At 39.4% G+C, this 13019-nt stretch overlaps 1 protein-coding gene and 1 long non-coding RNA gene across 2 annotated transcripts; both read left to right on the top strand.

Annotated features, from left to right (window-relative positions):
- The first annotated feature begins 742 nt into the window (after nucleotides 1–742).
- On the top strand, nucleotides 743–2659 carry LOC140010285 (uncharacterized). Its single transcript, XR_011817589.1, has 3 exons — nucleotides 743–837; nucleotides 1905–1968; nucleotides 2642–2659. It is a non-coding gene; the product is annotated as an uncharacterized lncRNA (long non-coding RNA).
- A 7030-nt stretch (nucleotides 2660–9689) lies between these two features.
- LOC140010640 (uncharacterized) lies at nucleotides 9690–12787 on the top strand. Its single transcript, XM_072057947.1, has 6 exons — nucleotides 9690–10451; nucleotides 10773–10967; nucleotides 11605–11793; nucleotides 11838–11888; nucleotides 11978–12056; nucleotides 12267–12787. The coding sequence occupies exons 1-6, from the start codon at nucleotides 9690–9692 to the stop codon at nucleotides 12785–12787; spliced, it is 1797 nt and encodes a 598-aa protein (XP_071914048.1).
- The last annotated feature ends 232 nt before the right edge of the window (nucleotides 12788–13019 follow it).

Genomic DNA, 13019 nt, shown 5'->3' with positions numbered 1-13019 from the left:
AGCTATTCAATGATGAAGGTGAGAATTTCGAGGACGAAATTCTTTAAGGGGGAGAGAGTGTGAGAACCCTCATTTTAAAACACAATTTCCTCAATTAATTGCCTTATTTTAGGATTTAAATCATATATTACATGCCATTACAATTGCTTTTCTAGGTGTTATAATAATTTTCATGCATTACACTTTATTCCTTTTACTTGTAGTAAAACATTTTTTTTAAGATAATTTTAATTAATGCACCACTTACATTTTACCAAGTGTCTTTATATTAGTGGTAGAAATCTTACATGTAGGATTATAGGTGCTAAAATATGATTGGTGCACTTGGAAAGATTAGTTAGGAGTGTTAAAGTATTATTGGTGCACTTGGAAAGATTAGTTAGAAGTGTTAAAATATGATTGGTGCACTTGGAAAGATTAGTTAGGAGTGTTAAAGTATTATTGGTGCACTTGGAAAGGTTAGTTAGAGGTGTTAAAATATTATTGGTGCATTTGGAAAGGTTAAGACACCATTAGTCAAAGATTAAGAGAGAGTTGGACAAGTAAGTGGACATGTGGCTAAACTTTAACCAAGTATCTTGTTGGAACCAAGATTAGAAGATTATTTAAACTAGCCAAGGCCTTTTCTTTGCTTGTGTTGGCCGAATTTCTTGGCTTCAAGAGAGAGAGAGAGTGAGCTCCATAAACTTGTTTTCTTACTCTAGCAAACCAAGAACAACAATCAAGAGAGAAAATCTGAATTAGTGAGAGAGTTCCTACAACTCCAAGTGTTTGATCCAAGCTTGAAGACTTACTTTGGTGAAGTGATTTTGGTGATTCAAGCTCACTATAAGAGAGGTATATGTTCTTTAAATCCTGATTTTTTTTGATAGATCATGCACTTGAAGTGTTAATAGCAAAGATACAAGTTGTTTGGTTGAGATGTTGAGTTAGTTTCTTGAAGTAAACAAGTAGTAGCTAGGTTTCTTAGTATGTATACCAAGTGTTTGATGAAATGTTTGGTTCTTATTTATGTTTGTTTATGAGGTATTATTATGTTTTAAACCTCTTTTGAGCTAGAACTACCACTTGATATGATGATTGAGTAGAAAACATGCAAGGATGAAGATTGAACAAATGTTGAAAAGTGTGGGCTGGTTGCTTTGTCTAGGCTGGCCGGTTCTTGTAGGAGGGATTTTCCCTCAATCTTATTGTTAAATTATGTCATAATCAAGCCTAATAAACTAGGTTAAATATTGGTTAAGCCTATGAGCAAGTTGGAATGGAGTTGAAGCAAGTAAAGTGGTGATTTTGAACCATTAGTAGACTGTTTTAGGACTCTTGTAGTTATGGGATCATTATGGCTGCCTTAAATCAGGTTGTATGTTATATTGTGAACTCCATTGATCCTAAGTGACTTGAATCCTTGTATATGATCACTTGAGGAGTGAATTGGGTGAATTTGAATCAAAACTAATGAAGTTAGCCCTAGAACTAGAGTAGTTTGGTATAGGATTAATGTTGATCCAGGGTTGGAAAAACAGCCATCTTATCTGAATTACTGTTGTTGATAGGAGATGAACCACGGTGTGAGCTTGGTACCTTTGGAAAGCCCTTCGAGTCTAGTTTCCAACGCCACTGACGGCACCTAATTTCGACTTTTCTACAGTGAGTTATGACCGTTTTCCTAAGACTGCCAGGGCATGACTGTGCAACCCGAGAAGAAATCCTTAAGCATAATTGGAACTTTTCTTTTGCCAAACCTTCATGCACCTACTAAACTTGTTTTCTCATGAACTTTTACCATGGTTTGGACCTTGTTTGCATGACGGATTAAGTAGCTTAGACTACTCACTTGGTCTCTTATTAAGCCTAACCTAATGGGGCATGAATCTAATTGTTAACGATTTCACTCGTTGCCCTAGGTTTGGGAAACGAAGGTGACCGTAACTAAGACGTTTGACATCGATTGCTTCTTTTGATTGACAGGTGAGTGTTCCACTACCTGCTACCTGCTTATGTGAAATATTTGAATACTTGATTTACGATTGTTTGAGCCAAACTCTGATTTGATAAAAGTGGAGGCGAGGGTGTACTTTATCGCACTCGTCCTCCTTCATTTTCACTGAGGCTCTGTATACTGTTATTGTGAAATGTGAATTCTCTATATGTGACTGTGCTTGAGTTGTTTGGGTGACATCCCATCAACTACTACTACTGTTTGGGTACCCAACCTCATAGGCGAGTCGGTTCTATCGAGCCAGCAAGGGCTTGGTCGAGAAGGCCGATAAACCTTGAGGACTGTTTACTGTTCACTGAAACCGGTATACTCGAGTATTACCTAACTACTGTTTATGAAGTGCGGGCCGGTGGGGGGTTGATTGGTGGACGGAGACAGGTGAAAGTGGTGTTCTACGGACTAAATATTCTGTGTATACAAGTGTTGACGGAGTGTCAACGAAGACATTTATGATCAAGCTCAAGGGAATTTTGGCTTTTGAAAGCCACCCGTATCCTTGAATTGAATTGTGGATTAATTGTTATTGCATCAGAGGGTATTTACTTGATTACTCTATGCCTTAATTTGACTATGTGTTTACTTGTTTTACTTGGAACCTCACTGAGCTTTAGCTCACCCCACTCCCTTTGTTTTCCTTAACAGATCGGGGATGGACTAACGGTCAAGAGCTCGCTTAGCTTTGTTTTGCTTGAACTTGTAAATTTTATTAAGATGACTTTACCTTTTACTGTTGTAAGCTTGAATTTCTAAGTTTGACTTATGTTATGAAATTGTAGTATGAAGTGGTAAGTGTGACTCTTAGCTTGCCATATTAAGTTTGGAAAGTTGATTGATAGTTATGTGTTATTAGGGTTGTATAATTTAATTTGAAGTTATTTTCCCAGTTATTTTGGGTTGCTAGTTCTTTGATCGACTGAGTCCCGGCGAGAGCTGGGCAGGCAGTCCGCTGATACCCTAGGGTTCGCCCTAGGGAGAGGTGGGGCTGTCACACTGAGAGCTCCTGTATCCTTATTGTGTGTTAATTCCTACTTGTGCACTCAAATGAAATGTCATGTTTCAAAGTTATTTAAAGCACGTTATTTGATTTATTGTGTTACTTGCTTGTGGTATTTCCTGTTTATTTTCTAGGCCTCACTGAGCGTTCACTCATTCCTTTAGGTTGTTTTCCTTAACAGGTTTTGGAGGTGGATTGGAGGTTCTAGACTAGCGACTTGGTGGGTGTTAGTATACCTTTTGTATGAACTTTTGTTGGCTCTTTATGTGACAGCCCTATCTCTTCCTAGGGCGAACCTAGGATATCAACGGACTGCCTGCCCAACTCTCATTGGGGCTCGGTCGATCAAAGAACTAGCAACTCAATATAACCGGTGAAATAACTTAAAATTAAAGCATACAAACCCTAATGGCATATAATCGTCAAACCAACTTTCCAAACTTAAAATGTCAAGCTAAAAGTCACACTTACCACTCCATACTACAATTACATAACATAAGTCGAACATATGAATTCAAACTTACAAGAGTCAAAAGTAAAGTCATCTTAAACCAAAGGTTACAAGTTCAAAGTAAAATAAAGCTAAGAAAGCTCTTGACCACAAGTCCATCCCTGATCTGTTAAGGAAAACAAAGGGAGTGGGGTGAGCTAAAACTCAGTGAAGTTCCAAGTAAATAAGTAAGCACATAGCCAAATAAGGACATAATATAACCAAGCAAACAACGTATAGTACAATAACAATATAATCACAGTTCAATTCAATGATACGGGTGGCTTCCAAAAGCCAAATCCCCTCGCGCTTGATCATATCGAGGTCCGTTGACTCTCCGTCAACGTTTGCATTTAAAGAATATAAAGTCCGTAGAACACCACTTCCTCCAACCTCCGTCCACCAGTCAACCCCCTACCGGGCCCGCACTCCATAAATAGTAGTTAGGTAATACTCAAGTATACTGGTTTCTAGTATTCAGTACACAGTTCCCAAGGTTTATTGGCCTTCTCGACCAAGCCCTTGCTGGCTCGATACAACCGACTCACCTATGAGATTGGGTACCCAAACAGTAGCAGTAGTTGATGGGTACAACCGACTCACCTATGAGATTGGGTACCCAAACAGTAGCAGTAGTTGATGGGTTATCACCGAAACAACTCAAATACAGTCACATATAGAGAAATCACATCTCATAATAGCAGTATACAGAGCCCCAGTGGAAAATAAGGGAGGTCGAGTGCGATAAAGTACACGCTCGCCTCCATTTTTATCAAAACAAAGTTTGGCTCAAACAGTTGTAAATCAAGTATTCAGATATTTCACATAAACAGGTAGCAGGTAGTGGAACACTCACCTGTCAAGCAATGCAGTGATCAAACGTCAAGTATCTTGGTTACAATCACCTCCGTTTCCCAATCCTAGGGCAACGAGTGAAATCGTTAACATTCTAAGTTCATTTCCCACTCAAATGTAGGCTCATTAAGAGACCAAGTGGGTGGTTAAAGGCACGCAATTTGTGACAACCCCACCTCCCCTAGGGCGTACCGTAAGGGTTAGCGAACTGCCTGCCCAACTCTCACCAGGACTACTAAGCCGAACACGCACGAGTTAAAACGGTCCAAAAGATAATACAGTGCTCAAGCATCTCGAAGACCGCAAAAATGAAAAAATGAAAACGAAACAAGACGTGAACAGTAACTGCCACGTCACAATCCGACCGGATTCCTGACCAGATTGGAGGCAGTGGCCAACCTGAAAATTCAAAATTTTTCCCTACATATTCGGCCAGATATCCGGCCAGAAATTGGCTAGATTCCCGGCCGGATTTGGGTGAACAATGCCAGCCAGAAATTTTTTTCTTTCTTCATTTAAAACCCGAGCATGACCGAAACCCTACAAAAACATATAACTTTCTCAAGTGTCACTAGAGATCATACATTCACAAGTATAGAAGCTATACCACATGAAGAAACACTTTTATATATACACACATGGTTACGTTTACAAATCAAAAGGATCCTTGAAATGAAATACATTTAGAGTTCCAATTTTCTAGGAGCTATACAAAAACAAAAGAATATCAACTAGCTCAACTTGCTTCCAAAATCATGGTTTCCAAAAGTTGATCCTGTAAGGAAAACAAAGATAATGAGGGTGAGCTTACGCTCGTGAGGTACCAACAAGTTATTCAGTCAAGAATCATGGAATTGCACTTCATCAATCACATAAACCTCATTCATAAACGAAAGAGCATCACATTTAAAGGATACAAGTGGCACTCAAGTGCCAATTTCCTATTTCACCACTTGATCTGAACTCGATGACCCTCCGTCATCATTTGTAGGTAACCATGACCGTAGACTCCACTCTACACCAAATACCTTCCACCATACATACCTCTATCGGGCCCGAACACCTCACAAAAACAGTAGGGGGGTAATACTCGAGTATACCACAAGGTCGAGGAGATAACACTCCACTCGACGATCAGTTAACCCATGGTTCGTTATCTAATCGACCAGACCCTTGCTGGCTCGACTCGATTAACGACCGATAAGGTTTGAGCTCAGATATCACAGTAAGTCGTTAGACACATGCTCCAAATGACACCAAACCATGTACATGTAACAATTTCACAGTTATACAGATAAGAGAGCGGGAGCGATAAAGTACACTCTCGTCTCAAATGGAATTCACTCCAATAATCCAAGTACAACAATCGTTTAAGCATTAAATCATGCAATGGTACACTCACCAGTTCAAGCAAAGCAGGATCACAAATTTCCGTCCGAAGTATGCCTCGGATCACCGACACGTCCTAAAACAAGTAAAGAACAATAATTGAGACTCAAACATGAGTTGTAAACCTATTCAAAGAACTACTAAAACAAGACCAAAAATAATTAGGAAGTGAAATTAAAGATCATTTGGTGCTAAAAGCATAGACAACCCCAAAACATATCATTTCTACCCAAACTCAATCTAAACTCAAAGGAATTCAATTTCCTCAAACTTTGGACAGCATTTCCTCTTAATTTAACACTTTCCATCCTACAAATAATCACCAACCACACATACAATATATAAGCTAGTCAACACACCTAACGAATGTTACAATACCCTTCAATTTTAGTTAATTACAAGCTTAAGGACCAACCATAATAAGCCCTAATTCTTAAAACCCTAAAACTGAAATTGGCCCTACAAGCGAAAATTTTCCGCAAACAACCACAACTAACCTCCAAGAGCTTCATTTTACACCATAACAACTATCATTCCATGTCCCAACAATAATCCTTATATAAAATCAGAAAAATCACCAAAAATTATGAAATTTGTCAAACTCCACTTTATATCATGAAATCTTTCACCAAACATCTTTAGCCACTACAAACCATTAATTAACCATTATTAAAGCAAAAGGGGGACCTTTCTTAGCAACTTACCTCAAACTCAAGAAAGCTAGCCACTTAGGACTTCCCTTTCAAACACCACTCCACCACCTTCTTGGGTTCTTCCTAGCAAGAGATTTTTATGGCGTAATTTGAGGGTTGGATGGTTGGAACACAAGATTTAGCAAGAAATGGAAGGCAAAAGTTGAAGGTTTTCTCTCCTCTTCCCTCTCAAGAAGCTCGGCCAAAGGAGTGCAAATGAAGATGATTTTTGGGTCAAAATTACTTTTAAGAAGGTAAAATATCATGGTCAAAAGTCCACCCTTGAATAGAAATACGACATGTGGCACTTTTTATTCTTATACCTTTTCTCTTGTCTCTCCAAGGTTAATTATCTAGTTTACCTCTAATCACCTCCTAACACTGAGTAAAATAATATCCCTTAGCACAAAACTTGACCTAGTCGTCAAAATTATACCGCACTACCGCACTAATGGGTCCCATGTCCAATAAACATTACTCTTGTCTCAAACTAACTTATACTAGAAAAATGATTTAAAAACTATATTTACTGATAAAAATATCTAGAAAATTTATATCATAAAAGAAAATATAGAAAATGCGCGCAAAGAAATAAAATAATGCCTAGAAATTAAGAAAAAAAATTTCGGGTTCTCACACAATTCATCATACAAATTTGGCCCAAAATGCAATAAAAGTTCAATAGAAAACAAGTTTGGCAAGTGCATGAAAGTTGGGCACAAGAAAAGTTTTATCCAAGCTCAAAATGTTCTTTACGGGTAAAATAGTTGTGCCCGCGCAGTTTTGGGAAGACGGCTATATCTCACTGTGAAAAGGTCAAAATCAGGTGCCGTCAGTGGCGTTGGAAGTTAGACTCAAAGGGCTTTCCAACGGTACCAAATACACACTCTAGTTCATCTCCTATCAGTACCAATAGCTCGGAAAAGATGGCCGATTTTTTAGTTCTGGATCAGCCCTAAACCCTAGCAAAGATACACTAGATCTTGATGCTTTGATGAAGGAGCACCAAGGGCCCTCGGTGATCAAGAGCAAATCATTCAAGTACCAAAAGGTCCAATCACAAGAGCTCGTGCCAAGAAGATGTGTGAATCCCTTCAAGCTCTTGTGTGTACTGTCCAAGAGAGAATTGGAGATGATTTGAAGATTATTGAAGGCTTGGAGAATGAAGATTCAACAATATACACATTACTCCAAGTGAAAGATTCAAGTGAGGATTAGTCTTACTTGAAGCCGAGGACTTATTAGTCAATTTAACTTCTATTTTTCGTTATTTATTCTGTTACTAGAGTCGGCCATCAATCCCTTAGCCTTGGCCGACCATTAGTTAGTAGGTTTGATTAATAGAATCGGCCCAAAAGGCCTTAGCCTAGCCGAGTTAGGGTTTTGTTTCAAGTCACTTTAGGTTGTCAAGTGTATGGCTATATATAGCCAAAGCAAGAGACCTTTACACTCAGTTTTTTTTTACATCAATAAAATTGTGAGTTTTTCACTTTTCTCTTTCCAAGAGAGCCTCTTTGAATATTTGAGAATCTTTCTCAAATTCTTCAATTGAAATTATCAATCAAGTAACTCCTTGGTTGTGGCGTTCCTCTACCTTTAATTTGGTTCTCTAGTTCGTTAGATAACGGGTTGAGATAATATCAATAGTGTTCATTATCTCGGAGATTAGATTTGGGTCAAATTTTCGCTGCCTAAACCGTTGGTGAATTAGTTGTCTAGATTATGGCCAGGTGGTTTCACATCAGTTGGTAATCAGATCTAATCGACAACCACAGGTTATATCTTTCCTTTTCATGTTGTTTTGAGTCATATACGTTTGTTTCAAATCTATTCGTGTGTCAAAATAAAACAAAAAGAAAAATTCAGTCGCTAGTCTTGCTTTGTTTCTTTCGTTTTACCTTTGCTGTCTGCAAATTACTTATTGTTGTCCGGATTGGTTCTTGTGTTGTTGCTTGATTCGTGCGTTAATTGTGTCATAAATCCATGTGTTGAGTCTTGAAGCAATCGAATAAAAAAAAAACAAACCAAACAGCCGCTAGGGTTTTTGTCCCTCCGTCGTGTTCTTGTGTCTTGTGTCGTGCATACAATCAGTTTTGCCGTTCTTGCTACTGTTTTGTCAAGATCAGTCTATTCATTGTGTTGTTGAGTCATTTTGGTTGTGCAAAAACAGCCACCAAGGACATAAAAAAAAAACAGAGAGAGGAACAACAAATTCTGGTCGCTACTTTACCTTGAAAGCTGAAAGTGTTCAAACAAGGGTTTTCAAACAAAAGGGTTGGGCATATTGTCTTGTTGCACCAAACAAAGGGCTGATTGCATTAATTCTTGAAGTTTTTGGCAAATTACCTTGTTTCTTGGGATTCTTACCATATATCTTGAAGTGGTAGGCTGGTGCTTGGAAATCTTGAATCTATCAAACCTTCCTTCTTGTTTTTGAGTGCGGCCGACCTTGTGCAAACATCAACAAAAACTTTGTGTTTATGGGAGCAAGAGCCTAATTCAAAAGAAAGAAAGAATTCTGGTTGTATTACAAAAAAAAAGGAGAACAAAGGGAAACCAGAATCGGATCCCAAAAAGGAAGTGGAAACCTTCTTGAACTAGGAAACCACAACCGACTTGGTTTGCTCAAACAAACCCTAGCCGTCTCAAGCTGTCCACTTCGGACTTACTCACTTGAATTGGGGGAATCCAGACTCTAAAACATATACCCACACAATCCAAAATCACCCAAGAAATGTTGTTCACAACCTCCAAAGAAATCAGCTGCGTGCAAGAGTCAAGTATAGTACTTCTAGGCTCCTCAAATTTCTGTTATCCGTGTCCTTTTCTAATCATTTCAGGTTGATACATTGTTGTTTTTGGGTCACTTACAGATTGTAACTCGTGTTAAGGGTGTACAAATAGAGTCCAAACAGATCTGGGCATTGGTTAGAGTCCTTCCTCGAGTCAAACTCTCACTCTTTGCGGACTAAGTCAATCATATTTCAGTGTGTTTCTCGTGTCCTTTTGCTGCCTTTGAGTTGTTACGTTAGTCTTGAATTTTCTGCTATTCTTACGCCACTTTTGGGGAAAAACTTGATTAAAGTTTGATTGAATTGCTTGGAAGAAATTTTTTATTTCTTCAAGGAGGCGATCAAGGGATTTGAGAAGTGAGTTGTGAGACCATTAGAGTGTTTTAAACACTTAAGTGATACATGAGAGTGAGCGAAACACGTGAGGGAGTGAGAACCTTTCACCTTAACGTTTGTTGAAGTTTTGCATGTTGAAACCATGACCAATGAAAATGATATTACCGTGGCACAATTGGCACTAAGGATGGATGCTATGTGGAAGGAAATGCAAAGAAAAATGGAGCTCCGTTTTTGGCCCATGGAAGAGCAAATTGAACAAATGGACCCCTCAAGAAATTCCTTTAAGAAAATTAGAGGAAAACTTATCGTGAACGAACTCAGTGACTCTAACTTAAAGAGACACTTCAAGAATGATGAGCAAAGGCTGAGGAGAACTATGCAACGGACTAACCATGCTGAGGATCAACTCAAAGGAATAAAATTAAAAATTCCTTCCTTTCAAGGTAAATCAGATCCCGAAGCATACTTGGAGTGGGAGAGAAAAATCGAGTTGATCTTCGATTGCAACCACTACACAGAGTCTCAAAAGGTAAAGTTGGGCGCCATAGAATTCACCGATTACGCCGCGATTAGGTGGGATGAACTCCGCATCAAACAACGAAGGAATGAGGAACCAGCCATTCAGACATGGGACAACTTGAACCAAATCATGAGGAAACGCTTCATACCCGGTTACTACCATAGGGATTTGCATCACAAATTGCAAACCCTCACTCAAGGTAGTATGACGGTTGAAGATTACTTCAAAGAAATGGAAATGTCCATGATGCAGTCTGATGTTCTAGAAGATGAGGAGGCCATCATGGCACGATTTTTGGGAGGATTGCTACCTGAGATTGCTGACATCGTGGAGCTTCAACACTATCTTGATATGGGAGAACTCTTGGACAAAGCTATCAAGGTAGAACGGAGGTTCAAGAGGAGGGGAACGAACCGCCAAAGCTCCCATTTCCAACCTGGGAGTTGGAGGAACCCGATCACAAGGGTCGAAACCAGCCCCTCTTTTGTACCTAAAACTTCAAAATCGAGTGGAGCGTCGTGAGAAGAAATGTGGCCGAACGCTCTACCTTCCAAACCAACTTCCAAGGAGGGGTTTAAGTCCCAACAAGAGATATCCAATCCAAGGACTCGTGACACCAAATGCTTCAAGTGTCAAGGATTTGGGCATATTGCTTCCCAATGCCCCAACCAACGTACTTTGATCATGTTATCCAATGGCAAGTTGTTGACCGATGATGAAGACAGGGAACATGAGGGAATGCCATCTTTGGAAGGGGAAGAAGACGAGCTTGAGGAGATACCGGTCAATGACACGGTTGGATGTTTAGTGGAAAGGCAAGCACTAGCTACACAAGCTAGTCGAGATAACCTACAGCAAGAAAACATCTTCTACTCAAGGTGTCATATCAACAACAAGGTGTGTAGCCTAGCCCAGGGAGTTGTACTAATGTTGCAAGTGCATTAATGGTGGAGCGATTCAACTTGCCAACAACTGATCACCCGCGCCCCTACAAGCTCCAATGGCTAAACAGTAGTGGCGAGGCACGTATCTCTAAACAAGTCTTAGTTACTTTCTGCATAGGTCGCTATGAAGATGATATTGTATGCGATGTAATACTTATGCAAGCTGCACACATTCTTTTAGGCCACCCTTAGCAATTTGATAAGAGAGTTATCTTTGATGGTTTCTTGAATAAATATTCCTTTTTGCATAATGGTAAGAAAATCACACTTGCACCTCTCACACCACAACAAGTGCATGAGGACCAAGTTAGCTTACAAAAGGAGTATGATATGCATGTCACTAGTCAAAAAACAAAAAACCATCAAAAGGAAAATTAAAGGAGTTGGCCGAGACCTCTAAGGATAAAAGTAAGCCTGATCGAACCATTGAGCTAGGCAAAGAAAGACAAACCAGCATGCTAGCTCGAATGAAAAACGTGAGAAAGGCTTTATATTCCAACCAAATTGTGCTTATCTTGATCTGCAAAGAAGCCTTACTCACTAATGAACTTGATACTTCGCTGCCTAGTGTTGTCACTAACCTCTTGCAGGAGTATCATGATGTGTTCCCTGAGGATATACCTAATGGACTGCCATCTTTGAGAGGGATTGAACATCAAATTGATTTCATCTCTGGGGCTTCCTTGCTAAACAAGGCACCATATAGGACTAATCCCGAGGAAACTAAGGAACAACAAAGGCAAGTAGAGGAGTACTTGGCAAAGGCTGGATTCGTGAAAGTCTAAGTCCTTGTGTTGTACCCGTCCTACTTGTGCCTAAAAAGGATGGAGGAAGGAGGATGTACACTGACTGTCGAGCTATTAACGCCATCACGGTAAAGTATCGCTATCCCATACCTTGTCTAGATGACATGCTTGATAAATTGCATGGTGCTATCATTTTTACAAAAATTGATCTGAAAAGTGGGTACCATCAAATTCATATGAAAAGATGGGGATGAATGGAAAACTGCTTTTAAGACTAAACATGGCTTATATGAGTGGTTAGTCATGCCTTTTGGCCTAACTAACACATCTAGTACTTTTATGAGATTAATGAATCATGTTTTCTGTCCTTTCATTGGGAAATTTGTAGTGGTATATTTTAATGATATCCTTATCTATAGTAGGAGTTTAGAGGAGCATGCATAAGGAAAGGCTCTATGCCAACCTTAAGAAGTGCGCTTTTTGCACTGATCAACTTGTTTTTCTAGGATATGTTATAAGTGTACAGGGTGTACAAGTTGATCAAGCAAAGGTGAAGGCTATAAATGAATGGCCAACACCTACCAACGTAAGTGAGGTGAGGAGTTTCCATGGCTTGGCAAGCTTCTACAGACGCTTTGTCAAGGACTTCAGCACCATAGCTGCACCACTTACATCCATCATCAAGAAGAACGCACCATTTCAATGGGGGGAAGAACAAGCTAAGTCTTTCCAAGTACTTAAACATAAGCTCACACATGCACTTGTTCTAAATTTGCCTAACTTTAACAAAGCTTTTGAGATAGAGTGCGATATCTCTGGTATAGGTATTGGAGCTGTTCTACTCCAAGAAAGCCGACCGATTGCTTATTTTAGTGAAAAGCTGAATGGAGTTTCTTTGAACTACTCAACCTATGACAAAGAGCTAATGGCCTTGGTTCAAGCACTCCAAACTAGGCAACACTATCTTCGACCTCGAGAGTTCGTCTTACATACTGATCACGAATCTCTCAAGCACAAACCAAGTTGAGCAAACGACATGCAAGATAGATAACTTTCATCGACACTTTTGCATTCGTGATTAGGTATAAGACAGGTAAGTCTAATGTAGTAGCGGATGCCCTTTCTAGGCGTTATACACTACTTACTACATTAGATGCAAAATTACTAGGATTTAAATATCTCAAGGATCTCTATGCCATTGACCCAGATTTTGGTGAGATTTTTAACTCCTTGCCACGAGATACTCGTGAGCATTACTT

The sequence above is a fragment of the Coffea arabica genome, chromosome 7c (genome assembly GCF_036785885.1).
Source record: "Coffea arabica cultivar ET-39 chromosome 7c, Coffea Arabica ET-39 HiFi, whole genome shotgun sequence".
In the NCBI taxonomy this organism is placed as follows: domain Eukaryota; kingdom Viridiplantae; phylum Streptophyta; class Magnoliopsida; order Gentianales; family Rubiaceae; genus Coffea; species Coffea arabica.
This window is presented reverse-complemented; position numbering and strand designations above follow the sequence as displayed.